Source organism: Cavia porcellus, unplaced genomic scaffold, assembly GCF_034190915.1.
Source record: "Cavia porcellus strain 051 isolate PalLab524CR breed Dunkin Hartley unplaced genomic scaffold, mCavPor4.1 scaffold_5, whole genome shotgun sequence".
NCBI lineage: Eukaryota > Metazoa > Chordata > Mammalia > Rodentia > Caviidae > Cavia > Cavia porcellus.
Window position 1 is genome coordinate 5,619,398 of NW_026947488.1, and position 25,904 is coordinate 5,645,301.

The 25,904-nt window shown below is 50.4% G+C and overlaps 1 protein-coding gene and 1 long non-coding RNA gene across 2 annotated transcripts in view; one reads left to right on the forward strand and one right to left on the reverse strand.

Annotated features, from left to right (window-relative positions):
• LOC134475945 (uncharacterized) overlaps positions 1 to 12,871 on the reverse strand; it is a 65,151-nt gene extending 52,280 nt beyond the window's left edge. The window contains exons 1-2 of the long non-coding RNA XR_010047282.1: positions 12,542 to 12,871; positions 11,862 to 11,942 (exon numbers count right to left, since the gene is read on the reverse strand). This is a non-coding gene — a long non-coding RNA (uncharacterized LOC134475945). The remainder of the gene's footprint in view (positions 1 to 11,861; positions 11,943 to 12,541) is intronic.
• The window catches only part of Apcdd1l (APC down-regulated 1 like), a 44,919-nt gene continuing 31,840 nt past the window's right edge, over positions 12,826 to 25,904 (forward strand). The window contains exon 1 of the mRNA XM_063248114.1: positions 12,826 to 13,442. Coding sequence (XP_063104184.1) covers positions 13,394 to 13,442 — 49 coding nt within the window. The 5' untranslated portion in view covers positions 12,826 to 13,393. The remainder of the gene's footprint in view (positions 13,443 to 25,904) is intronic.

Below are 25,904 nucleotides of genomic sequence, written 5' to 3' on the forward strand. Positions count from 1 at the left end.
ACAGACTAATCCACATGAATATACATAAAATCCATAACCAAATGCAAGTAAATCAGAACCAACAATATATAGAAAGATAATGAATCACAAACAAGTAGGGTTTAACCCAAGAATGCAAGGTTGGTTCAATATTTATTTTATTATTTTTATTTTAGTTTTTTAACATATTTTTTTAAAAAATCAATGTATGGCCAGGGATTTAGCTCAGTGGCATAAGTGCCTGCCTGGCAAGTGCAAGAATCATGAGTTTGATCCCTGGCACCAAAAAAAAAAAAGAAAAAAACACTCAACGTAATTCACTGTATAAGCAGACTAAAAAATTAAAATCTTGATAATTATAATTAACGTTAAAAAGCATTTTATAAACACACATTTGTGAGCAAAACTGTCAGAAAACAAGAACTGGAAAGGAATGTCCTCAACCTGATACAGGGCATCTAAAAATCAATAACTAACATTAAAGTGAACTACTGGTATCTGGTCTCATCTCTCCTTTTTAGCATTGTACTAGTTTAGCAAGGGAAGTGGAAAAAAGTATTAACACTGGAAATGAAGACACAAACTATTTTAATCATCCATGACATGATTATCTACATATACATTCCAAAGAATCTATTTAAAAGCTTTTAGAACTAAGTTTGAGTTTAGCAAAGCTATAGAATACAAGGCCCCAGTATAAAAATTAATTTTAATTCTATATCCTCACAATGAACAATTGGAAATTGAAATATTCACACAAAAAACCATGAAATACTTACATATGATTCTTACAACGTACGTGCAAGCTATGCATATTGAAACCCAAAAAATAGTGATAAAAGAAATCAAAGACAAAATAACTGGAAAGAGATGGAATGTTGGTGGCCCAAAGACAGTATCATCGTGGAGACATCAATTCTTCCAAACTGATTTCTATGTTCAACACATCTCCAAGCTAAGCCCAACCAGGATTTTTTTAAAAGAAATTAACAATTTGATTCTAAAATGAAACACCGCCCCCCCCAAAGAAAACAAGAGAGAAAGAAAAACAGCAAAAGAAGAAGTTTTGGTTGGAACCCAGTATGTCCCCCAAAAGGGCTCATTTTGTTCAAAGTTTGGAAGTGACTGGGTCAGGAAAGCTCCAGCTTCATCACTGGATTAATGTAATTATGAGACCATAGCTTGACGACATCATTATTATAGTGGTGGAAACAGGATGTGGGGCTTAGACGAAGGATATACATCATGGGTCTGGATTTAGGGTTACATTTGGCCCCTGTCTCCTCCTCTCTGATTCTTTCCCCGTCTGCTTCCTCACCACCACATCGTGAGTGGTTTTCCTCCCCCACATCATTCCAAGCCTCTGAAACATCATAGGCTTGCCAACAGTGGACTAGAGGCTTTCAAACCGTGAGCCAAAATAAACCTTCTGTCTTTCAAATTGTTAATCTCAGGCATTTCAGCATAACAATGGAAAGCTAACTAACACAGAATAACCAAGACCTTTTCTTAAGAAACAAGAATCAAGTTAGAATAAAAGAACATATTAGAAGGGAGAGAACTGCACCATGTGATTTCCAGATTTACTGTAAAGTTAAAATGGTCAAGACTGTGGTATTGGAGGAAGAGTAGATATTTAGGTCAATGGAGTAGATGGGAAAGTTCACACAGATGGCAACACATGGGGTAACTGACTCGTGATAACGTTACAAAAGCAATTACAAAGAAAATGACCTTCTCAACTAACGGTGCTGAACAACTGGATATCCATGAAAACAGTACCTCAACCTAAATCTAATAGTGTATGCAAAAATTAGCTCAAAACAAACTATAGGCTTCAGTGCAAAAGCTAAATAAAACCTTCAAGAGAAAACAAACAAACAAACACAAAAAAAAAACTCTGTCACTTTGGATTATGCAGGTACTTCTTGGATATGGCCCAAAAGTTCAGTGGTACCTCAATTCACAAACTGAATTCTTTGCACAACACTGATCACAAATCGAATTGGACAAGGACTGAATCAAATTCAGTGGTTAGTTCAACACTGACCTTATGAAGAAATTTGATTCAGTTCTCGTCCAACTCAGTTTGTGACCAGAATTGTGGGGAAAAACTAAGTCTGTGAACAGAGGTACCACTGTATAATTCATAAAAGAAGAAAGTATAAATTGTGCTCCATCAAAATTAACAATTACAATCTAAAAAAGGCATCATTAGGAAAGTTAATAAGAAAGCTACCAACTGGGAAGAATGATTACTTAATGATCCACCTCCCAAGGAGCTTGTATCCAGCATATGTGAAAAGTACTCAAATGAACAAACCCAATACTTCGAGCAGACACATCCAGGAAAGTAAATGGATTACAAATAAGCCCATGAAAGTCTACTAAACATCATTTGTCATAACAAAATACAAATGAAAACCACAGTGTGATACCACTATGAATCCATTAGACTAAAGAGATTTTAAATTCCAACGAGTACTGATCAGAGCATCAAGCAACAGGAATGCCCATGCACAGCGGCTGGGAGCAGCTGCTTTGGAAACAGCTAGGAGTTTCTCACTAAGTTCAATATATATTTATCACACAACGATCTCACTCACAGGTTCCTCTCAAGAGAAATGAAGACGCATGCTCATACAAAAACCTGTACATGCTTACAGAAGCTTTACTTGTCACCCCCAAATCTAGAAATAACCCTAATATCTGTCCACGAATCATGGTGGGTCCCCAAGATTGTACGTTACTTATGAATACCAATGAATGAAGTGTGCACAACACACCTGGACTTCAGATGCATCGTGGCAGGTGAAAGAAGCCAGATGCAAAGGCTCTACAGACCGCGCAGTTCCATCTGCGGGACATGTTGAAAAACATGTCCTGCAGAAGTATTAGAATAAAACGCAGATCATCAGTTGCCAAGGATGGGGAGGGGTGAGTGGTGACGGAACTCTCGTATTCTTCTGTGAATGTATGTTCATCAGAATTGACAGGGGTGTACACTAAAAAGACCTGACTTTACTACATGCAAATTATACCTTAAGGGATAGAGATACAGAGACAGACACACACATAGAGGGAGAGAACCGCTTATAGCAAAGAGATGATGACCACAGTATTCAGCACTGCGACCAAATACCTGAGTAAAACACCTTTAAAAAGAAGATTTATCTTGGCTCACAGTTTCGGTCCGCGGTCCGCTGCCTGCCCTGCTGAGGAAGAAGGGTGGGGTGCCTCGAAGCTGTTACTTAGTGATCTATCTCCTGAAGAACTTGTACTCAAAATACGTGACCAGTTCTCAAACAAAGCAGGCAAGTATAAAGCGTTACCCAGGAAGCAGAGAGAAGAGGACTGGACATTGCCCCCAACATTAGGACCCCAATTTCCACTCCTTCAATCGGGCCTTAGCTAATGCTCCCATCCCCTCCCAATAACAGCATCAAATTAAGATCTTATCAGCGGATTAATCAGGACCTCGCCACATCCCCCAAAGCCTAAAAGCTGGCAACCAAGCCTTTAAGCACTTGAGTTTAGGGGGACTTTGACTTTCAAATTCAAACCGTAACACTACCCTTTTTCAAGGGCAAGGAAAACAGGAGGCCAGCGTTCAGTGTTGGCTGGAGACATGCTCCCTGCTTGCCAGCTTTATGGAAAGAAAAGACAGTAGTGTAAGTAGTGATGACACACCAGCGCCCTGCAGAGCCCTTCTCCAAACCCGTATGACTGCAGAAGAAGCCAATGGTATTCCCACTTCACTGAGGACCTTCTCTCATGGGAAGCACCACCAACACATGCCAGGCCTCCAAGGCAGCCAGGGGTCCTCCTTCCCTCCTCCGGAGCTTCCCACCCGCCTTAGCTTCCGACCTACACGCACACTGCAGCCTCTTCCCGGGCCTCCCTCCCCTGGGCCTGTACACCTCACTGCACCCACCGTTGCCTGTAGGGCCAGTGCCCCAGCCTCCCACCTCCCTGGACTCTGCAGTCCTTCAGGAGATCAGACTCCTCCTGTCCCACGTGCCTGTGACTGCGCACAGACCCAAATGTTCAGAATCTTCAGTGGTACTCTGGGAGAAAAGTCTGTCTCCAGCCAGTTCCCGCCTTGAACTCCCACCCCACCCTCTCTACAACATGTGACCCATGAGCTTTTCTGTTTCATAGGAAAGAGAAGAAAGCAAACGTGCCGCCTCCCCTCCAGCACATGGCAATGTGTGGAGGGACAGTCTGTGTCTGGAGTGGCCGGAGACTGGCTGTAGTAGACTCCGGGTACCTGGCCTCCTGTCTCTGTCGTCGCCAGGAGCCAGCGTCACCCAGTGCTCCCAGGGCGGAGCACCCACATCCTCTCTCTTACCCAGAATGGTCGTGCAAGGCTGGTTGGTGTGGTCCAACTAACTGCTTCAGCACCGAAGCCACAGAGGTACAGTACGCCCTCCTCTAGCAGAGGTCCAGGGACCCTGTATTTCCCGGGGGAGCAGCAGGGCTGGGGTTCCCATCCCTGCTCGTGCTGGTGGCAGGATCACTGGCAGTTTCAGTTTCATTGTTCTCCCCTGCACATACATTTTTCTTTCTTTCTTTTTTCTTTTTGGTACCGGAGATCAAATTCAGGACCTTGCGATTGCCAGGCAGGGCTTATGCCGCTGAGCTAAATCCCTGGCAAGCACATTTTTCAACAGGAAAGACAGTTGAAACCCACTTTCTGATAAGCCACCCAACTCTGGAGACACAGCAGGGCCCCGTGGATTTGTGTGGGATGTGGGAACAGGCCACCCAGAGCCACCTGGGGGACCAGCTTCCAAAGAAATGCCACTGGTCCTTGGTGTGCTTGACTGGGCCTGTCAAAGCACATAAACAGACGCCCATCTGCTTCGCCCAGGCCCAGGCTGAGAAGCCCTTTCTGCTCTCCCATCCCTGGAGTTATCCAGCCTTGAGAGCCTGAACTAAGAGAATCCGGCTGGGAACGGCCACTGCCCACTCCTATGCGCTTAGCTGGCCTCGCTTTCTGACAGCTTGTCCCCTTGGTCGGCAGTACCTATGGGGAGGTCAGGCTCACCATGACCAAGGTCCTCCCTGGTCTCCCTTGAGATCCTCCACCGCTGCAGGGAGATCTGGTTTTAGTTTTGTTTTAATTGTTCGCTAAAACTAATGATATGCTTCTTAATTCCCTGGAGTTTTGGGAAGAAAAACAAGAAAAAAAAAAAAGTCATCCTCCAACTCATTGTCTGTCCTCCTTCCCCAAATGAAAGGGAAGAGGCATGGATGCCTGTGGTTAGTTAGTAATGTAAGTGGCTCACATCAAATCCCTGCCTCCCCTGGGGCGAGATGTGACTGTGCTGCTCCCCGCTCCCCAGAGTCTGGGAAGCAGCTCCTTTCAACAGGTGCCAGTGAGTGTGGTGCCAGCCATGCACCTCTCAGGCACATCAAACCCGAGGGTTTGTCGCCTGGCAGCCCCGTGGAGAGGTGTCGGGGGCATTGGCGTGGAAGGAGCAGTGTCTTGTTAACCCTTTTTCTTAGGGGTGTATTGCGCCTCTCTACCATGCTAGAACGCATTTGCCTTGGCCTGGAAGGATTGGGAAGTCTGCAGCACAGGCTGTAAATTCTTTTTTTCAGCTAGCATGAGCCAAATATAACAGGTAGCTGTCCAGACCTGTTTCAAAAGGATAGACCCCAGCTAAGCACATAAATAACATCCACTGCCTTTTATCACATAAACAGAGCCGGAGAGCCAAATGCATTAAGGGGCCTAAACACAGCTTCTCATTGTTATCTCATTAAGTCCATTAAATATGGAGGAAAGAAAATGCTTTCACATCTTGGGCCTGGTTTAAACTATCAGGGAACAGATTAGAGTTAATTAATGCTGTGAACTCTGAAACCGGCTGCCAGGGAAGCTCCCGATGGAATCCAGGTTCACAACCGTCACAGATGAGGCCAGAAAACCGAAGTGGACAGCGACATACCCCCCTTCCCTGCCCCGACACCCCCAGGGCTGTAACCCTGAGTGCCTAATCTGTAACTCGCAACCCTTGATCGGGAGATAAACCTCCACCCCCAGCGCAGCAAGTCAGGGGCTCCACGCAGAAACTGTGCACAGGTCCCTCACCAGGGGCTCCGGAAATTGCCAGGGCTTGCAGGCCACAGACTAAGTGGCTTCTGGCAACTTGGAAAGAGCTTACCAATTACTCCTGCAACCGGATAAACAGGGGTTTTATCTTGTAGCGTGAATCAAAAGATAAAAATTCCATTGCAAAGTGGGGTGGAGACTGAACCCTGAATGTTAATTGTAAACTGAAAAAGAAGAAAGGGCGGGGAAACCCACACTCTCTTGCTTGGGGTGTGCTGTGAACACTTGAAAGGTCCTCCTGTCCTCAAACTCCACTTTGCTCATTCCCTAAAACCTCCAGACCAAGCAGCCAACCAGGAGGGCAAGAGCGATATCTCCCACCCCAGGTTTAGGGCTCTTAGCAAGCTCTAGGCGCACACCACAGTGTGACAGCCGTGGGTTTGGGGAGGACCCTCAAACTGCGACCCTTCACAGTGTTTCTAATTTAAACTCAGCTACCTTCTCCCCAGCTAAAATCCAAAGCAGACGGAAGTTTACAAGCAGCTGCCTAAAAAGGCCTGAAACAAGGCAAATTCAACACAGAAGCTAGTCGGCAGCCGGTGTGGGGATCCTAGCTACGTGGGAAGCTGAAGCAGGAGGAGCTCGAGTTTGAGGCCAGCCAGCGCAGTTTAATGAGCTCCTGTCTCAAACATAAAAGACGATTAAGGAGGGGGACACAGTTCAGTGGTAGAGTCCTAGGCTAGCACACACGAGGCCCTGGATTCAATCCCCGGTGCCCCCCACCAAAAGGGGGGACTGAAAAGCAATGACTTTACTTTTGTCCTTCTGTACCCCTACTCTACTCATGGTCTCACACCTGACATTTCCTTAAAATCTGGGAAATAAATTCAAATGATGAAATTGGGGAATTGGTGCTTTATTTAGGGACTAGCTTTGACCATACATCAAACCACCTGTACCTATATATACAGAGAACACGTATGTGTGGAGCGTATATGTGGTGAAATATATTTATATGTGTGTATATTTATGGAGAAAACATACTCAGAGATCTATTTGGAGAGCGTTATATGGAGAAATACATATATTTGGAGATGTACATATCTTGGAGCATATATATATATACATATATATATACATATAAAATAATTTTACACCCAAGTGTCAGCAAGGGTTGGCCCCACACAGTAGGAGTTTGCTCGAATGGTACTTTACTTCTTTCTGTATTCTCCTAACAGTATATTAGGAACATCACTAATTCTACAATGGGAGAGAAATAATGAACTTTGCACTTTTAAAATAGTGAACTATTCCAGGGGCGTGTATTCATTTTTCTATGGGAGGTTAACTAAAAACTTCACAGTCCACACAGTCTGAAGCCGCACAGATTGACTTGTCTCTGTCCTCCAGCAAAGCCGAGATTTTCAGCCTGGTAGATTCGCCCTTTCTTGGTACCCAGCTGGAGCAGCACTGGGGGCAGAGAGCTGCACCCCAGAGCAGCGCGTCCAGAAACACGCCCAGGCGGAGCGGGGGCCTCCTGTCCGGGCTCTGCCATCTTGGCTGAGTGGCGCCAAAGGAAAAGCCCCGAGAAGTGGGGAGTACAGAGGCTCGGGGTCCCCAGCACGGCTTGCTGCACCCCATCCCCCTTGTCTGTTTCCCAGGTCAGGAAGGAGGCGGAGGTTTACCTTCTCTTTTTGCTCTTGTTATTTTTGAAGCCACAGAAAGTTACACTGATCTTCCTGGAGCTTGGCCTCTGTTAGATCTTCCATTTGTCTTCAGGTTTTTTTCTCCACTTCTTTCCTCTTGCTTCTAAAAGGATCCACTTGAACTTCCCTGATGTACTGATACACACGCATGTGTGTGCGTGTCCCAGAAGCATGTCGTGTCTGTGTGCAGTTGTGTTCTGTCTTCAGGAGTGAGCTTCCACGGGGTGCTCCTTTCACGAGGCACTGTGCTTTGTAAATCTCTCCCCAGTGTCGCTCCAACAGTCCTCAAATCTGACAGACAATTAGGGGGTCCCCCACCTGCACCCCAAGGAGCACTCTGATGACTCTAAGACAGATCCTGCAGGGGAGTTGCTCAGGCCAGGGAGGGACGCGGCTCAGGGACAGCCTCTCTGCCTCCCTTCCCTGTCCTCCCCACTGGGATGATCCGTGGGACCATCTGGAGCTGCTCTGATGATCTCCAGAGCCCTCCCAAGCTCAATGCTCTACAGTGCCACGCTCAGCAAGGGGTCTGCACCCACAGCTGCAAGCCCCTTGAAATGATCATAAGGGCCACTGTCTCCCCGAAAACCTACTCTGATGTCCTCCCTGGCATCATCTTGCTGATTCATTCCCAAACCCTCAGAGCATTCTCACATTTTAATTAACAATACCAGGCTCAGAGAAGGTGCCCAAGCGCACATATTATGCGTAACAGGGCCAAGACAGGAACTCTGTTAGATACCCCAGGCTTCCTCACCCGGACAGGGCGGCCACTCCAGCCCAACACCAAGGAAGCCTTTCTCACGCTGAACTTTTTTGCTTCTAGAGGAAAATACCCTGCTCCACCCCATTCTTCTAAAGACTCTCTCTACTAGGTCTATTTTAAATAGCTCCAAACTGTCATTGTCACGAACAGAGGGAGCCACCACATCCCACCGCCACAATGAAGAGAGGGACCAGCTGGGAACTGTGTGGCTGACAGGCTATGGATGCCCTGCCCCGCTGCCTGCCTGCCCACCCAGTCACCAAAGCCCTGGCATCAGTTAGGGAACCAGGCTAGACTGAGGATCAGAAATTTTAAAAGAAAAAAACATGCACCCTCTCACAGAGGCAAGGTGGGTGACAAGTGTTTGCTCTTCACCAACCAGAGTTTAAGCACCGAGCCCTCAGGCTGGCCTGTACCTGCTGACACGGGGAAAGCACAGCCTACCTTTGTAGAAAAGAGACCCTTGACTACAGGACTAAGATGTGTCTCCACAGTGTGGGAGGTGGCAGTCCCTCGGTGAGTTAATGTTTATTAACGAATTATTGACAAATTGGGGAATGTGATGATAAAATAAAACCATTCAGCTTGGGCACCACCCAGAATAATGGTGACAACTACAATGCTAGTCTATGTCCTTCTGCCCGTTCATCCAGCTGGCCATCTGTCCACCCACCTAACCACCGATCTACTTACTCACCCATCATTCCATCCATCTAGACATCCATCCATCCATCCATCCACCCACCCACCAACCTCCATTCATCCATCTACCCATTAATCCTCTTTCCACCTATTCACCCATTTGCCCTCCATCCATTCATCCACCTACACACCTCCACGTTCATCCGTGCACCTATCCATCCATCCCTCCAACGGTCCAATAGTCCATCCACTCCTTCATAACAACCCACTTATGTGCCAGCTGCCGGGTTCTGCACTTTGATGCTGTGCTCTCTCGATGCACACAACAGCTGCTTAAAACAAGGAGACTGAGCCTGGTATAGATAGGGTGACTGTTGAGAGCCCCCAGGAGCCCAGGGAATGTCCCCATATGGCACCCAGGGGGAGGTAGACCAGAAGGCACTCAGGACCCAGGCAGTTAAAGTCAGAACGAGAAGGGAGACTTCCAACCCCAGACTCCTGTCCAGGCTCCACTGCACCCGGCCATGCGACCTTCAACTTCTCTCCTGGGAGTTTCAGGATCTGAGAAGGCTGGATCCTCCTCTGGCCTGGCCCTGACTTCATTCAGAGCAGCCCAGGAAGGCAGCCTGATGTTTATTTGGTTATTAGATAACCAGCCTCCCCCCAACATTTCTTTGATCAGACACCCCTGATAACAAGCAGAGGAAACAGACCATTTTATAGCAAGATTTTGGAGGGTGATCTTATCTTCCCGCGGTGCTTTTAACAGGGACAAGGTTGGGGAGGTAGGTGTTTGAAGAGGGGGGGCAGGGAGAGAGGGCATGACCCCCAGTGCTTTCCCATCTGCTTACCCTGGACTTTGGCTTGCGGGGAGGGGCAGAGACACACACAGAGCAGGACCGAGAACCTCTCTCCCACTCATGAACACGGGGCCTGTGGCTGCTCCTCCCACCTCCTGTCCCCTGCAAGACTCCCATGTCCCGAGTAAACGCAGGGCACTCTGACCTCCTAGGGAGCCCTCCGCAGTTCACAGTGCGGTCAGCCCAGCCCTGGAGGCCAAAAGAGAATAACGCCGTTGGACATATCTCACAGCCAGCGCCGATGGCCTTCCAGGGGCTGTCATTTGAAATCCACCCCAGTGACGGCTCCGCATATGGGGAGGAAGTCAGGAGCCGAGTGTCCATCACGGCTCCTCTAGCTAAAGGCAAGACCTGGACAGCATACCCTCTTCCTTTCTTCCTTCCTTTTTCCTCCTTCATCTTCCCTCCTTTCTTTGTTTCTCTCTCTCTTTTGGTTTTTGTCATGGTTAAAGATACGTCTGAAGCCAACACATGAGTCTAAGCTTCGGTTTCCTCCTTCATTCTCATTTGAATATCTCCTGCTAAGGGATGGGAGTCCTGTTCAAACGCCATTTGTTATCCGTTGTCTTTGTGTTGTCCCGTTTCATATTCTTTTGGAGTGAAAACACACATCCCTCCACACAGGCAGGCAGGGGTGGTTCAGCTGCCACCCGGCCCACGTCCCTTCTAGTGTCCCACATTGTCCTGAGCTCTGTGTCCCTGTGGGACTTGGCCAAGCCCCAGATGACCCTCCACGAAAGAAGAGCCACTGTCTCCACCTTGGTTCACCTGGCCCTGTCTCCATGTGCTGATACAGAACTGGCTGCGGTTTTTCCTTCTCCCTTCAATTGACTTCAAGCAATGCAAAGCAGTCCAGCCCAGGTGCTGCCATGTAGTCTTTGAAGCAAGGTGACAGGTCAGTGTGCCTGGGTCCGTAGCTCCAAAAACCCAGGTGTGAGCCGGGCAGGCCGGAGGGAGAGCCACTCTTCATGCTAAGAGCTAAGAGGCTGTGACCTGCTAGGGCATAGTAGATTACAGAGCCACAGTTCAGCTCCAGACATCAGTTAGACACTGCCTCGAATTGTGTCATGCAGAATACACTTTCTGCATATTTCAGAGGTGATTTCAGGCCTCCTATCTGGCTCAACCCGTGGCTCTCACAGACTCTCACACGCTTCCCGCCACAACTACGGTCACGCCCCTTGATGAATTAATAAAACCTGGGTTTTGCCATGGACCAAGGTCTTTGTTCCAGTTAACCATCACCCTAGCTGGACTCAGGATCCCCGTCCTGAGTCCCACAGCTACAAATACGCCTTAGTGTCTTTACCCTCGCCATGGGTTGCAGTCAAAGTGGCAGACTAGAATTAACTCGCTAGAATTCCAATAACTTTTGATGGAATTACAAACATAAACTTTCCAGACTTCCACAAGGACTGGGAAAGGGCCGCTGTCCTGGAGGATGGAGTCAGGCATCCTGACACTTTCAAGGTCTGATCAATAAGCCAATACAACCTTTAGCACATGCACCACCACCACCCCACTTTGTAGGGGAGCCCCAGCAGCCCAGCCAGTTCTGAAAGTACGGAATTATGATCCCATCTGGGACACCAGTGTATCATCCCCGTCCTACAACAAGCCATTAACCACCTTTACCTGAGACTCTAAAATGCCCACAGTCAGAAACCCCAGAGGAGGCAGTCTCCAACTTCGATGACCAGAATAGCGTGTCGTTTTTAAACTGTTATTATAAATTTTGCATGGTGAAAGACACATAATTGCCACAAATAATCACAATTATGCAATTACAAATAATCACCCTGCAGAACTCTCCGAGGGCCCCTACCAGCTGTCCCTCTCATACCCACCTAGCTTGCGGCTTGTGCTGTTGTCTGCCCAGGACGGTTCATGGCGTGCTTGATCTCTTCAAGGCCACCTCAAGCCTCGTGCTGCTTACAGTAATGAACAGCAGAAAATGTCATTTTCAGGAAGGAGATTGGTCATGCTCCCCACGCCTCCATTTGTGTAGGATCACGCTGTGTCCGCAGCCTCTGGCAAGCAGGGAACCGAGGGTGGCCAGGGGTCCAAGCTGGGGGTCCCTGGCGTGGAAGGCACTGGGCTTGTGCAGCCCCTGGGAGCCTCACCTATGTTTCCGGTAAGAAATCCAAAGGCGAGGTGGGGCTGCCCTGGGCCTCTGGGAAACCAGCCCAGAAGTGCCACTAACCCTGCGGAGGGGCAGGCTGACTGCAGACACAGCCTGCCTGGGGGAGGGGGACAGGCCCTGTCCTCTCTTCCCTGTATTCTCTCTTTCGTCCTCTGTCCTTTTCTGTTTCTTTCTTGTTCTCTCTTTTTCTCAGCTCTGTCTTTTCTTGCTGCGCTCCTCACCCACGCCTTTTCCTTCAACCCCCTTGCCCTCTCCTGGCCATGGCAACACATGGAAATGGGCCTTGGAATCCCCGCACCCCGGGCCCAGCCGCCCTCAGCCCCCACCCCAGTTACCGCGATGATCCATACTGGGAGCAACCAGCCAGATTTACGGTTCCCTTACAAGTGATTCTCTTTCTTCATTCATAAATCCACGCGTTGCCAGGGTTCTCCTTCCCAGGTGCCCGCACACCTTTCTCCAAGGCCTTCCTGCCAAACAGGATGCCACCAGGGAGGCCCAGCGCCAGGCTGGGATCTGCAGGGACCAGTTGGGAGGCATCCTGCTGTCCTCCCCCTCGCAGCTGCCTTGCCTGCCTGCCTCAGAGCTGCCACCCCAAGCTGACTCACCCAGAGGGGAGCTGCGGGGTGGGGGCGGGAGGAGGAGTTGGGGCAGGGAGGAAACCCGCCCTCGCGGCTCCACACTTTGCCTAGACCTAGACGCGGCCGAGCTGGGGACAGCTAATTACAGAGAGCTGCTGCTGCTGGCTTCGGGGCGCCCTGGCTTGGCCTCTCTAGCGGCACTACTGTGCTTGCTGGGCTCAAGTTGACGGGACTTTTCCGAGAGTATCTGCAAGGCCTTAAAAGAAACTTGGGGGTCCGGGCCGGCGGGAGCTTCCCCTACCCCACGCCCAAGCCTCCAGGGGTCGGCCTGGCCAGGGTGCGCTCTGGCGCGCAGTGGGCACCGCTCTGGCTTAGCAGAGACCAGAGTCGGGGGAAACTTTCCTGCCCACTGAAAAGACTTTGGGGGAGACAGGGCCAAGGGACAGAGGGGCGTCGGCAGGGGTCTGCGCGGCAGGAGGGGCCCTGCGCGCCGCGCCGCGCTGAGCGCTCTGGCCGGGCGTCTCCACCTCTTCTGGCGCCCGACCTGTGAGCGCGGCCCCACTTCCAGCTCCGCAGCCCCGAGGTGAGCGCGTGTGAGCGCCGGACTCTCGAGCCGCCTTCGCGGGACCCAGCCTGGCCACGCCGCCCCGACGGGATGCCCGCAGCCATGCTGCCCTACGCGTGCGTCCTGGTGCTGCTGGGAGGTAGGTGCCAGCCTCGTCCGCCGGTTCGCCCTGAGGTCGGGAAGGGAGGGAGCTCGGGCTCTGACGGTCCATGGGGCCTTTGGGGACTGCTGGCCATGCAGGTGGCCGGTTGTTCTTCAGCCTCACCTGGTTGGCACCTGCGGTGCCACGGGACACTCCTGGGCCTGTCCTCTGGGTGCTGGGAGCTGCTCCTGGGACTGCAGCACCCCAGGGGTGCTGGCACCTCCAAAAAAAACACGCAAGAGTATGCCAGCATCCCAAGGGACAAGCTCGGGTTAGGGTCCCTCTAAATCTGAAAGCTATGGGTGCCTAGGGCATCTGCTGCAGCGGAATTAGGGGGAAAGGGAGCGGGAAATGGTGCTGCTACTTTTAGGGTGGTGCCCAGGAGGCCTGACGCGGGCACCAGGAACCCCTTGTAAAGGAAACCAAGCCTTCTCTAGGGCTAATGACCACCCAGTGGTCCTCAGGACTCTCTACAAAGGACAGCAGCCTTCACTATGCCATCATAAGGGCTAAGTCACCACTGGCAAAAGTGACAATAATAATCACAGCCATCAAAGCGTGCCAACCCCAGGCAATTTCACATACCAAAGGGCTATGAATTCCAGCCCTGGGGCCAGAGTTTCTGCCTCAGAAGTGGAGATCAGCTTCACATCAATCCATATGGGTACCCATCAGCTCTCTCAGTCTCAATTTTTGGGCCTGTCAAATGGGCTCACGAAAGCTCTAAAGCTCCTGGAAGTCTTGTAAGAGTACAAGGAGGCCCACGGGAGCAACCCCGTGCTTGGTGCCAGGCGTCCCCTGCACCAAAGCAAGCATTTGGGCTCATGGCAGCCGAGGTCACCTGTGGTGAAGTCCTACAGTGGGATGAGCTGCCCACATCCATGGCCACTTCCGTCCATAGGCGCAGAGCAAAATGTGGTCTGGTACCAGAGCTTTTAACCGCAGCCTTTTCTTCCCAGCCCCAAATGTCTATGTAAGATGTTTTGAGAAAAGATGAAAGGGCCTAACAGAGGGTCATGGGAGCTCGGGCCTGCAGTTTGAAGAGTTGCAGATGCAGCCAATCAAAAGGGACATTCATCAAGGGCCGCTTTCCCTGCTCTGTTGGATGGGAGAGGTCACACAGCTACCCCTGTGCCACGGAGCCCCATCCTGGCAAAAGCAGCCAAGCAGCCGGATTGGCTTCCTAGAAAGTTGGATGCGGTAGAGGGTGTTGGGGCAGCTGGGACTCGGGGCTGGGTATCCAGATGGGGAGGGGAGGGAGACCGAGACTAGTCTGTTCCTCCTGCTCCCTGAGCTCTCCCAGCCAGGGGCGCTGAGGCCGTCCAGAGCAGTAGGACACATTACCCCCTAAAACCTGCGGTCTTGGTCACCGCACAGGGCTGTTGTCCTTGGCAGGCCCTAGGCTTCTCGTCATGCCAATAAAAATCACTGGAAGTTTAGCACTGGGGCTTGCTCTTGGGGAGTCTGCCGCTTCACTCATAGGTGACCTTTCGCCATGCAAGTCACACGGATTCTACAGGAGAGACGCCGGAGGTGTCCAGGGGGCTCATGAGAACAGAAAGCCCACTCCAGAGCCCACCAGCCAGCAGGTCAGATGCAGAGGCCAGGAAGGCAATGAGTCCGTGCCGGCCACTTTCATAGCTGCCAGTTCTAAGCCAGGCACCATTTTCTCTGGGGTTCTGTTCTCAGAAGTCCTTTGTCCCTCTGGCTGCATCCCCAGATCACAAGATCCTTTTGCTTCAGTGAAAGGAAACAGAACCCAGTTAATCCTTCTGCTGCTTGTATAATCCAGGTACCTGAGCTGAGGCAGCCCTGAACTTCATTCCAGAAACTCTGGGTAGAATGAATGACACTCTAGCTGCCCTGCCTCACAAATTCAGATTGAGGGCACATGCGCGCACACACACGCACACGCACACGCACACACACACACACACACATCAGGCTTTCTCAGCCTTAGCACAATTCATATTTGGAGCCAGATTCTTTTGGGGGGTTGGGGGCCGGATGCCAGTGGCCCCCTCCCAATCATGAAAACCAAAAATGTCTCCAGACATTGCCAGGTGTCCTCTGGGCACAATTGCCCCCAACCGAGAACCATTAGTGTAGACAGATCAACCTCAACTGGTCGCTTTCCACATGAATTTTTTTCTCCAAATCACTGGATTGGATGGACTTTGTTATTCTTGTTCCGGAACAATCAGGAAATCAAGGGCACAGTGGGGCCTCAAGAAAAACAACGCAACCTAGGTGGCTCCTAATCTGGACGCTGATTTTTCCCACTTGTTCTCCCTCTGCCTGTATTTGACAGTGTCCTGTTTTTGACAATGTTGTCGCAGTGGATGGCAGGAGTGAGGCCAGGGTACGTGCAGTTACCCACTGCAGCGAACCTGCTTTCGCCCAGTCCCGGAATGCCAGATGTGTCTGGGGCCATTTATTCAGCTGCCAGGTTTGGTTCTCTCCAAAGCAATTTCGGCTTTTAAAAATCTCCTTATTCAACAATTTATGCTTTAGGAGGAAAATAAGAAACCACAGCTTCTTCTTCCTGTGTGTGTGTGTGTGTGTGTGCACACGCACACACATGTGTATATTTTTTCTAATGTTGGTTCTGCTTTTATCTGTAACCATATACTCAGTGATAGCAAGTAATCGTTTAGAGACAGATTAACCAGGACAAAATGACAGGCTGTTCCATAATAAATTAGTCTTGATGTGGGGTTCCATTTCAAATCCCACAATTTCTTCCCAAATAGGGAAGAAATTTAACTTAAAGTACATCTTTTTGGAAAGATCAAATGTGAGTAGAGATCAGTAATCATCTTAATTATTTAAAACAAAGAAAATTATCTCCAGAAACTCTTCTTGCCACTTGGCGAGTCCCAAGCGAATCCTCCTGGCCAGCTGTTCCACTTATCTTCTGACAGAGGCGATCATCTCTAAACTCAAAATAACCAGCTCAAGGCGAATACAGCAGATTCCTTGATTTCCAAACCATCTGGATGGCAAACCAGTTAGAAGGTACTCATGAAGAAATATTTGCGCAATGTATTGGAAGTTAATTGTACTAATGAAAGCTTTAAACCAGAATGAGACCCTTTTAAAACTTTCAGGATATGGTGGTTCACCGCTAACGTCAGTCTGCAAAATGAAAATCAATAGCCCAATGCAGAGGGGAAGGGAGGCTATTAAAATCAGTTTGAACTGGAGGGCAACTGAGCTGAGCTAGGGAGACTCTGGGGGAAGAACTAAATCCAGATGCTGGCGCAGGGGCTTGTTATGAGCCAAGGCTGGCAGTCGGGTATGGTTGTTCCTTAAATGAGAACGGCTTTCAGGAGTGCTTGTGCAAAGCCAACCTCTGTCCCTTCTGGATTTTCTGATTGTCTCCAAAAGACTCCTATCCAGGCAGCTGACACCTCGAAAATAAGATGTATGCAGAGGCTGGGGCAAGGTTGCCACATTGGCAAACTTGTCCCAGAGGATGTCAGATCTCCTTAGCAGGAGGGGCAGCCAGTGGGCAAAACTTGTGACCACCAGACAGCTGCCTGTGTGCCTAGCAGCCAGCTGGGCTTGTCTGAATCTGACACATTTTGTGTGCTGCAGGGACCTTGGGTCCATTGTCTTGGAAAAGACGCTGGCCCCACCCTGGCTCTGTTACCTTGCCATCGGCCTCCTGGGCCTAAGTCTCCTTAGAGCTGGGAATGGGACAGCTGTGGTCTCAGTGTGCCTGAGGGATTAACAGGATGATGGGTGATCGTATTAACAGCAAGCACCTGGTGCTCCCCTATTCCATTATAGCAAAGACAGAACCTGCACTCTGCTCCCCAGGTCCACAGGATGAGGAGGGTCTCCGTGTCCAGCAGACTGCCTTTAGCTTGAGCTCGGGCCGGTTACTTAACACCTAGCTTTTCAGTGGGCTCCGTGTTTTCTTCCTGCTCTGATGTACCATGTGCCGACAAGAACCCCTCAATCCTTAGAAAGAAACTAACGAATATCAGCCACATCTCACATCCCCGGGGCACTGACTGGTTGGTCTCAAGGGCTGTAGGAGCGTTATAACTATCTGTGACATAGGCACTGCTTTTATAAAGTTCTGATGTCTGATGAGGAAATGGATGCCACTGGGTTAGGGTGCTTTGAAGGGCAGAACCCTTGTTGGCTCTCAGGAGCCACCCAGAACGTGGGAAATTCCTGGCCCAAGAAGCCCATCAGTCACTGCTCCCTGGTGGTCCTAGGTGCCAACAGTCCCCAGGCATGGTCAGGCCACTGCCTCCCTGTGCCCACTACAGAGAAAACCAGGAAGGGTGGGCTTCTTCACCAAAGCCAGGGTACACGTTGTGATAGTTGTTGATCCCATTAACAGTGGAGCTTTTGTCCGCTCTTGAGGAATCTCTGTACCCCCCATCTCAAGTCCTGCTCTGTCTGAGACAAATGGACAAGGGATCTTTTTTGCCTACCTGGGCTTCAATCCCCTCCATTTACCTACAGAAAACTTTCCCCTGTTATTGCTAACCCTTGGGGACCTGTAAAGTGATGAGCCTCTCCTCTACCTGGGAAGCGAGTCTCCAGCTATGCCAACAGCATGCTTGTTAGAGGACCTTGAATCTTAAGCAGTGACCAGAAATTAAATGCATTCGTGCCTACCTAGGCTAGGGAGAGCCGCTGAATTCTCCCTGGGCTGGATTCTAAGAACATCCATGGTACAGTGAGGGCCCATGCTATTCCAAGGAACTCTTTTTTACCCTGCAGGAATCCCCTTGGCTCCTGTCACTTGCAATCAAAGCATCTAAGCAATCTGTCTAGGTTGTCCACTTGAGGACCATGTTCCCTGAGGAGGTCACTAAATAGTGGACATGCTATCAGCTACTACTACAGCTCAGTGTGCTTTTCTTTTTTCCTCCCAAACTGAGCTCCCCTCCCCAGTGCTCAGTATTAAATTATACAGCAAAGGGGAAGAAAAGCAACGGCTCCACCAACCCCACTCTTGCCCAAAAGTATGTGCAAATACAGAGCAGGACGCGCATGTATTTAGCTTGGAATTACAAGTGACCACAGTGAAATGAAATTACTTGCTCTTTGAAATGTGCAATTAGAGTTGTCTTAGCATGTGTTTTTGGTGGCTGGGTGTGGTTTGTAGATAGCTGGAAACTGAAATCTACTGTTTGGCCCATCAGATTTAACCAGATTCTGATGGGCTTGGTTTTCCTCAACAGCAACCCACAGTTACTGAAACGAAAACCACCTTACCAGTGGGTGGGACTGGCCAGACTGTTCGCACCATCAGTGTTGGGTTTGTTGCTTCTTCTACAGTGTCCCAATACCTTTGCATTTTTGTCTAGCAGGGCGTCAGTCTTAGGCAATCACTGTAATCTCAGGAAGGGTAATAACCTGCAGGACCCATCCCCAAGGACTAAACGCTGCCGTGGGAAAATTCAGAGACACACGCATTCCCGCTCTGGTTCTGATCAAGGGCAGCCTGATTTTCAGAAAGGAGAAACAAAAACAAAAAAAGGCCACCATTCCAGATGTCACGTCAACCCCAGTCCACTGCCGTCCAGGATGGTCATTATTACTGCTGACAGGGGCCTGGGGAAGACAAGTCAGGACCCCCTTAAGGCTTCTTCGGCCAGCACATGAACTCACTTGGAATTTGCATGTTTGTGGGCAGAGCGGTTGTGAAAGGCCAGAGCTGGACTTTATTAATAAGTGGGTGAGATAGATTCCCTGTGTACATAGATAATTTGCTTAGAAAATTCTTTTTTTTATCCACTTAAGTACAAAGGCAAACCTCTTTCTCTGGTGTCTCCAAATTCTAATTTAGGAGAGCTTATATGAGCTCACGTGCGGTGGTGGGACGTTCTTCATCCCCACCTTCAGCTCTTCAGGGAGCATCCCTGGGTGACTGCTGCTGCCAGGTGCTCTTCTATGCACCAGGGCCATGACAGGGAACCAAAGGGACCCAGCATAGCTCTCTGGTGGGGTCTTTACTCTATTTGGGGGGTGGTGGGGTTGGATTGGCAAGTTAGTTAACAGGAACAGCAAGTCCACAGGGTAACGCCTGCTGGTGTGTCTTAGTCACTTTCCTGTCATTAAGACACAACACTGACCCCTGCAACCTGAAAGCAAAGACACTGACTTCGGCTCACAGTTCCAGAAGTTTCCATCCATGGTTAAACACAGAAGCAGCATGGCGGAAGGGCCTGGGCAGAGGAGAGTGGTTCCCATCGCGGTGGTCAGGAAGCACAGAGAGAAAGGAGGAGCCAGGAGGGAGACACAGCCTTCCAGGCCACGTCCCAGGGGCTGCCGCTCACCAGGCCCCACTGGGGCAGCGGGTCACTGTGTCTCCCCCAGGATTCAGCCAAAAGGTCACCAGCACTGGTTCCCATGCAGCCCCTTCCCCTGGGCTTGCCTTCCTGCCCTGCCCTCTCACGGTCACTCCTCTGTGTGCATACAACCTTGGTGTCTCTTTTGTACCTGGATGTCCTCTGCTTTAGAGGACTCCAGTCAGACTGGATCAGGGCCACGGGAGCCTCATTTTAAACATGTTGCTTCTTTAAAGGTCTGTCTCCAAAATGTAGACACTAGAGGTTAGAGGAACCAGATGTTAGAGCTTCAGCAGTGAATGTGGTCAGTCAGCCACAGAGCTCTTCAAAAACAGCCAGGCACAGAGGTACACACCTGTATTCTCAGCTACTCAGGAGGCTGAGTCAGGAAGATCATCATCTCAAGGCCAGCCTGGATAGTTTAGCAAGACCTTATCTCAAAAAATTAAATTAAAAAGACTAGGGATACAGCTCAGAGGTAGAGTACCCTTTGGGTTTGATCCTCAGTACCACAGAAATATATTTTAGAGATATGCGTTAGATATTATATAGTCAGCCAAAGTCAGTGCAGGGAATGGTTTACCCAAGAAGCAAGCCTGTGACAGCCTGTATGCTTGCAGCAGGGGAAGAGAACCCAGGGGTCTTAAAAAAAACCTGGGACCATTTAGTTCTTAGCCTCAAAATGGTTCTCAGGGTTATCTGCAAAGTGGGTGTTATCTGTCCTGTGCATGGCGGAGTGCAAACCCTCTCAGCAGCCACTGCACAGCCACCCAAAGGCCGAGTCTGAGGGGAGACAAGAGCCCTGGTGAGAAGCAGGCAGGGTGGGAAACTGACAAGGGGCAGAGGAGCAGAACCCCAGAATCATGGATGCAGTGGCACGTTAGAGTCCCCGCCACTGCAGAAAGGATGTGGGAGCGATGTGATTTGGGATTGGTGGGAAACCATCACTACAAATTAAATCTAAGCAGAGAAGAAAAACTGCTTTACATCTACATTCACATGTACATTTTTCAATGATAAGTTGTGCACTGATCACTCGAGAAAGACGCTCAAGAATCTGATGAGAGTTTTTGCTTGGGGAATAGGGATTAGGATTCAAGGAGATGGAAACTTTGCCTTAGGCTTCTACAATACACTTCAGAATTTGTTTTGTTTAGTTTTGCTTTGCTTTGTTCTAGGTACCAGCTGTAGTTAATAAAAGTCTTTAAATATTAAGCTCCATGGCCTTGGGCTGGAGTGTAGATGGGGCTGTCACCCACAGGGCAAGAGCAGGTAGAGTTTGGTGCCCCTTCCACATGTCTGGAAGAGACACTAAGTTACAGGAAACACAAGCCAGCTAGGTGAAGCCATCATTTGTCCCACAGCCATTGTGGTCCCTTGTCATTTGGGGACTTTTCTCCAGTGGCCCTTGGGGAAAGTAGCTCAACTGATTGGTCTTTATGAAGCGAAGACTCGGAGATCATGGCCATGAGAAGGCTGGCAGAAGAGTCTGAGAGACCAGAGGGTAAGAGTGATTGCAGGAGAAAATTCCCTCTAAGATGAGCATTGCCGTGGGCATGGCCAGTCCAGGGAAGTGCAGGGGTCACTATCTCCCAGGACCCATGACTCCTCTCCTGTCAGTCTAGAAGCCTTGTCGAGGTAACCATCCAGAAATGGTAGAGGATTTCCCCGCTTCCCTTGCAGCTAGCATGATTCATGACATGGCTAACTGGAGGACACACTCTCTCCTGCAGCCCTCCCCCCAGGAGAGAGGCAGACACACCCTGTGCCCGCTAGACTGTGTGGATGAAGGTCACACCCAAGGATGGAGCAGGGCCACAAGGCAGAGGGAGCTGGGCAGAGCTGTGGAACTAGCTTGTCCTTGTCTCCTGCTGCAGGGGCCACTGTAGCAGGTCTCTGTCAAAGCAGCCAAAGTCATGTCTCATTAGCTGAGTGAACTAAAGAGTTGGATCACTTGGAAGCCAGGTGGCCATGGGTCACCCAGGTGGACACTGATGGAGCTTAACTCCAAGAAGGAGGTCATATGGGATAGAGTCTCCCAGGAGCAATGGCCCTAGCTGGAGACGACATCTGTTAGAAGCACAGGCATGGCTGAGCTCTAAGGACAAGGGGCTCTTGCACTGGGGTGGGGACACATTCTGTGGTGAGAGGTGGATGGACACCAAGGTTACTGGGCCAGAGGATATGAGTTAGGCTGGTCTTGGGATCCGAACAGAACTCAGCAGCCCTTCTGTGAGACCCTCTCCAGCCTCCTCCTTCAGGCTGCTCCACCCTGCACCTTCCCTTCCAGCCATGCCTGTCCCCATCAGCTTCTGCCCAGACCAACCGCGTGTGGCATTTCTTGATGCAAAAGGGCCAATCAGGAAAACCAAAGACATTAATAAAATGCTTTCTTTCTTTCTTTGAGAAATTATATCCTTCTTAATCAGGAAACGCGCTACCTGACACCACGGTTATGCATCCTTTAGATCTCCAGGTGCCGAGGGGTTGATTCTGAGGCTAACATTTCAGCACCCCCACAGCCAGCCCACGGCGCAGCTCATTGTAATGCTGCCCCCTGAATGAATTTCATCATTGAACAAGCCACTTTTAAAGCGAGTTTACATTGTCTTTGCTTGGCTGACCTTGTATGCTATTGAATTGGAAAATGCGGTTTGTATTGTAAGGCCTCTTAATAATGTATTTTTTTCTTTGAAACAAGGGACTTTTCCATTGCAAATGAGACACAGAACACAGTACTTCGCACGAGAATGCCTCAGTCTATTTTGAAACATAATTTTCATTAGCTAGATTTCTCACCGTAACAAGGATTTAAATTTTATTTTAAAAACAGCCTGGCAGACACCCTCCCAACACATGTATTTATGTATATTCCTGCAGAAAAGAAAAAAAAAAAAACCAAGGCCCAGAAATACACAGAAACCATTCCGAATGGTTGCAGATGAGAAGGGGAGAGGAATGATGGGGGGCCCCTGAAGTGTACCCTGCTTCCCTGCTCGGCATTATTTTTTTAATACACAGACACATTCTGAGGCCATTGTGTTGCTGTACAAGCATCACAGAGCACATTCTGCAAACCAAGCCAGCTGCGACTTCACTGAACATAACCTTATGGGACCACCATAGTACGCACAGGCCATTGCTAAGCAGATACCCAGTGCGTGACTTATAATCCGAGAGCCTTCGGCAGGAAAAGAGAATGTTCAAGCCCCGCTGGCTAACTTGGTGACTTGGGGGACACCGTCTGAAGAACTAAAAGGAAGAGCTGTGGATGTGGCTCAGTGTACTGGGTTCAATCCCCAATAGCAAAGGGAGGGGGATTCTATCGAGTCCGGGCTCCTACCCGGGTGTCACAGGCTGAACTGTGTGGCTCACACATTCACAATCACACACTGAGGTTGCCATCCCAGGACCTCAGAATGTGACCGTGTTTGGAGGCAGAGTCTTTACAGAAGTAATCACCTTTAAGCGAGGTCCTCAGGGTGCACCCCAGTCAGCGTGTGGTCGTGAAGAGGGCCATGTGGACGCTGACCCTAGAGGAAGGCAGGCAGCCTTCTGCAAGCCACTGAAAGGCCCGAGCTCAGCGCTCTCCAAAGAGCCACCGCGCCTACCCTTTACCTCAGACTTCTGACCTCCAGATCTGTGACAGGATATGCTTCTGTCAGTTAAGCCACCCATCTGCGGGCACTGGGCCCTCCAAGTGGCACCTCTCCTCCACTAGCCGAGACTCCGAGGCGGCAGGCTGGGCCTCCCTGAGCAGCCCACTCCCCAAGGCGACCACTTCTGCCTCCACCCGAGGTGGTCTCTGACACCTCACATTCACCCCAACCCCACTGCCCTTGCCAGGTCCCCCCTGCAATTCCTCTGCCCAGGGCTCCCCTGGAGTCTTCCTCCTCTACCCTCCTCATTAGCCTCACGGACCTCAAGTAGCTTCTGGGGATCCCTCTACACCTGCACCCTGCTCCCCATTGCACACCCCTGGTGGCCTCTGGTGACCCCAAATAAAGTCCAGACTGTCTCCAGCTGCCCAAGTCCAGGACTGGCACTGCCCAGCAGGCTTCCTGGTGCATTTGCCCCTTGCTTCCTGGCATCACTGAGGTCTTCACAATCCTTGGCCTGGTGGACCCAGCTCAGCACCCCATCTCCCTGCTACCACCGCTCCCTGAGCCCCTGACCCCAGGTGGCCCTTGTTCCTACAGGAATCATGGCACTTTTCATCCGTGCGATGACCCGAGCGATGTCTGTCTCCCCCAGACCCAGGAGCAGGTGTCAGGAGATCCTGTGTGAGCCACATTCCTGTCCCCAGCCTGCTCCAGCATGTGGAAGGCGAGGCTGTGTGTCCCCACCACACATAACGGGGCACTCATGCGCCTCTGGCTCTCCCCCACTCCGTGCTCCGCACAGGCTACTGTGACATAAAGGCAGTAACTGTGGCCTCTGAAAATCCCTTTCAGGATTCAGAACAGCAGCACACCCCCGTTAGCCAGGGGAACTGGGACTGCACAGGAATGCCCCCTTCCCCTGCTCCTAAAAATTGCCCTAAGAGCGGGCATTGCTTCTGCCCGGGTGTGACTGAACGTGCCCTGCAGATTGCCACTCCGTCATTCGTGCCTCCCAGAGCCAGGGAGGAGTGAAGGGAGAACAGGGACCCGTCCCCTGGAGGAGCAGGGTGGCGGCTGCAGTCACACAAGCCCAGAGCTCAGACCCTGGGGAGGCCGGGTGCCATGCACACGACCAGCACGCCCCTTGCCCGGAGCCCTGGGGACAGTGACAGACCCTTCTGAAGGCCGTGGAAGGGACAGCAGGCTGCAGAGAGCGCCAGAGGACCCACCTCAAGATGATGTCACTGGAGGGCTGACTGGGGAGGAGGATGAGCCTGAGGGGCCTAAAGAGCATGTGTGACCAAGGCCTGGGCAAACCCCAGCCATCCAGAGGTGGGCAGAGGACCGGAAGACACAGCAGGCGGGCATTCGGAGGGCTTTGCAAGTGGAAGGCCTTGCTCATGTCCCTTTCTATCACACACACTTGACAATTACAAGAAAGTCCACTTGGAAATGGAACGAAAGGCCATCGGAGCCGCCTCTCACTCCAGGGCCCGCACGCTACGCACAAGCACAGCGCCCTAATTGCACGCTGCCCTCGCCTGGCCTTCCTCCCTGCTCGGGTACACCCGACAGTGAGATCCTCTTGGTGACACCTTCCCACACCACTTATTCCAGGCTGGCTTTTGTCACATTACGAGTGTGAGAAGTGAGTCAGCCCTCGGGCCCAGCAACGGCTCCTCCACTTTTCGCTGCTGGATAATATTCCCAGGTGTGAAGATGCTGTCGGCTGGCTTTTGTTTTTCCATCTACAGACACTGCCACTTGGGTCCTGTCCCTCAGTGTGATCAATAGGCTGTTAGGAGCCCTCTTGTACTTGTTGCCAGGTACCCATGCCGAAATCTGAGTCATGATCTGCTAATGAGTCACGAAATCCCATTACCGGAGCCCAAGTGACATTTTTCTTTTTTCATAAAGGAAAAGAACACTTGAAAGCTCCTGCTCCTAGCAAGAGCCAGTATTTTTCCTGAAACTTCTGTCTCCACCATGCACACTTGTGTGTGTGCCTTTGCACACTTGCGCAGTGTGCGTGTACACATGTGAGTGTACACACAAGTACATTCCAGGAGGTGGCTGTTTCTGCCCGGGAGTCACAGAAAATCTTCCCTTGTACCACGGGTTTCTAGGAAGTTTACTTACAAAAACTGTTTCTCGAAGGAGAGATCCCAACTCATGGCCCCGCCGGCAGTTCCCGTGTCGCCTTGCCCCTTTTGCTGTTTTTGAAATTGGTAAATTATGTTTATCCAATAAGCACAAACTATCACGTCATCGTGGCTAAGGTACATGGCCCAGCAGTGCAAATGTCTCTACGCGTCTCTGCCGCTGTCCCCTTCCTCGTTCTGTGGAATCCCCCTTCGTGTCTGTGCCTGTGTTTCTATTGTATGGTTTCCCTTTTCTTGAGATTTGGAGGACTTTTCTCCACGACCTGTATCCCTGCTCCTCAGTCACACAGCTGTGCCGTGATCTCTTCTGATTTGTGGCTTTTCACCCTCCTTCTGGTCCCCTGGTGAGTACCAGAAGTTCCTGATGGTAACATG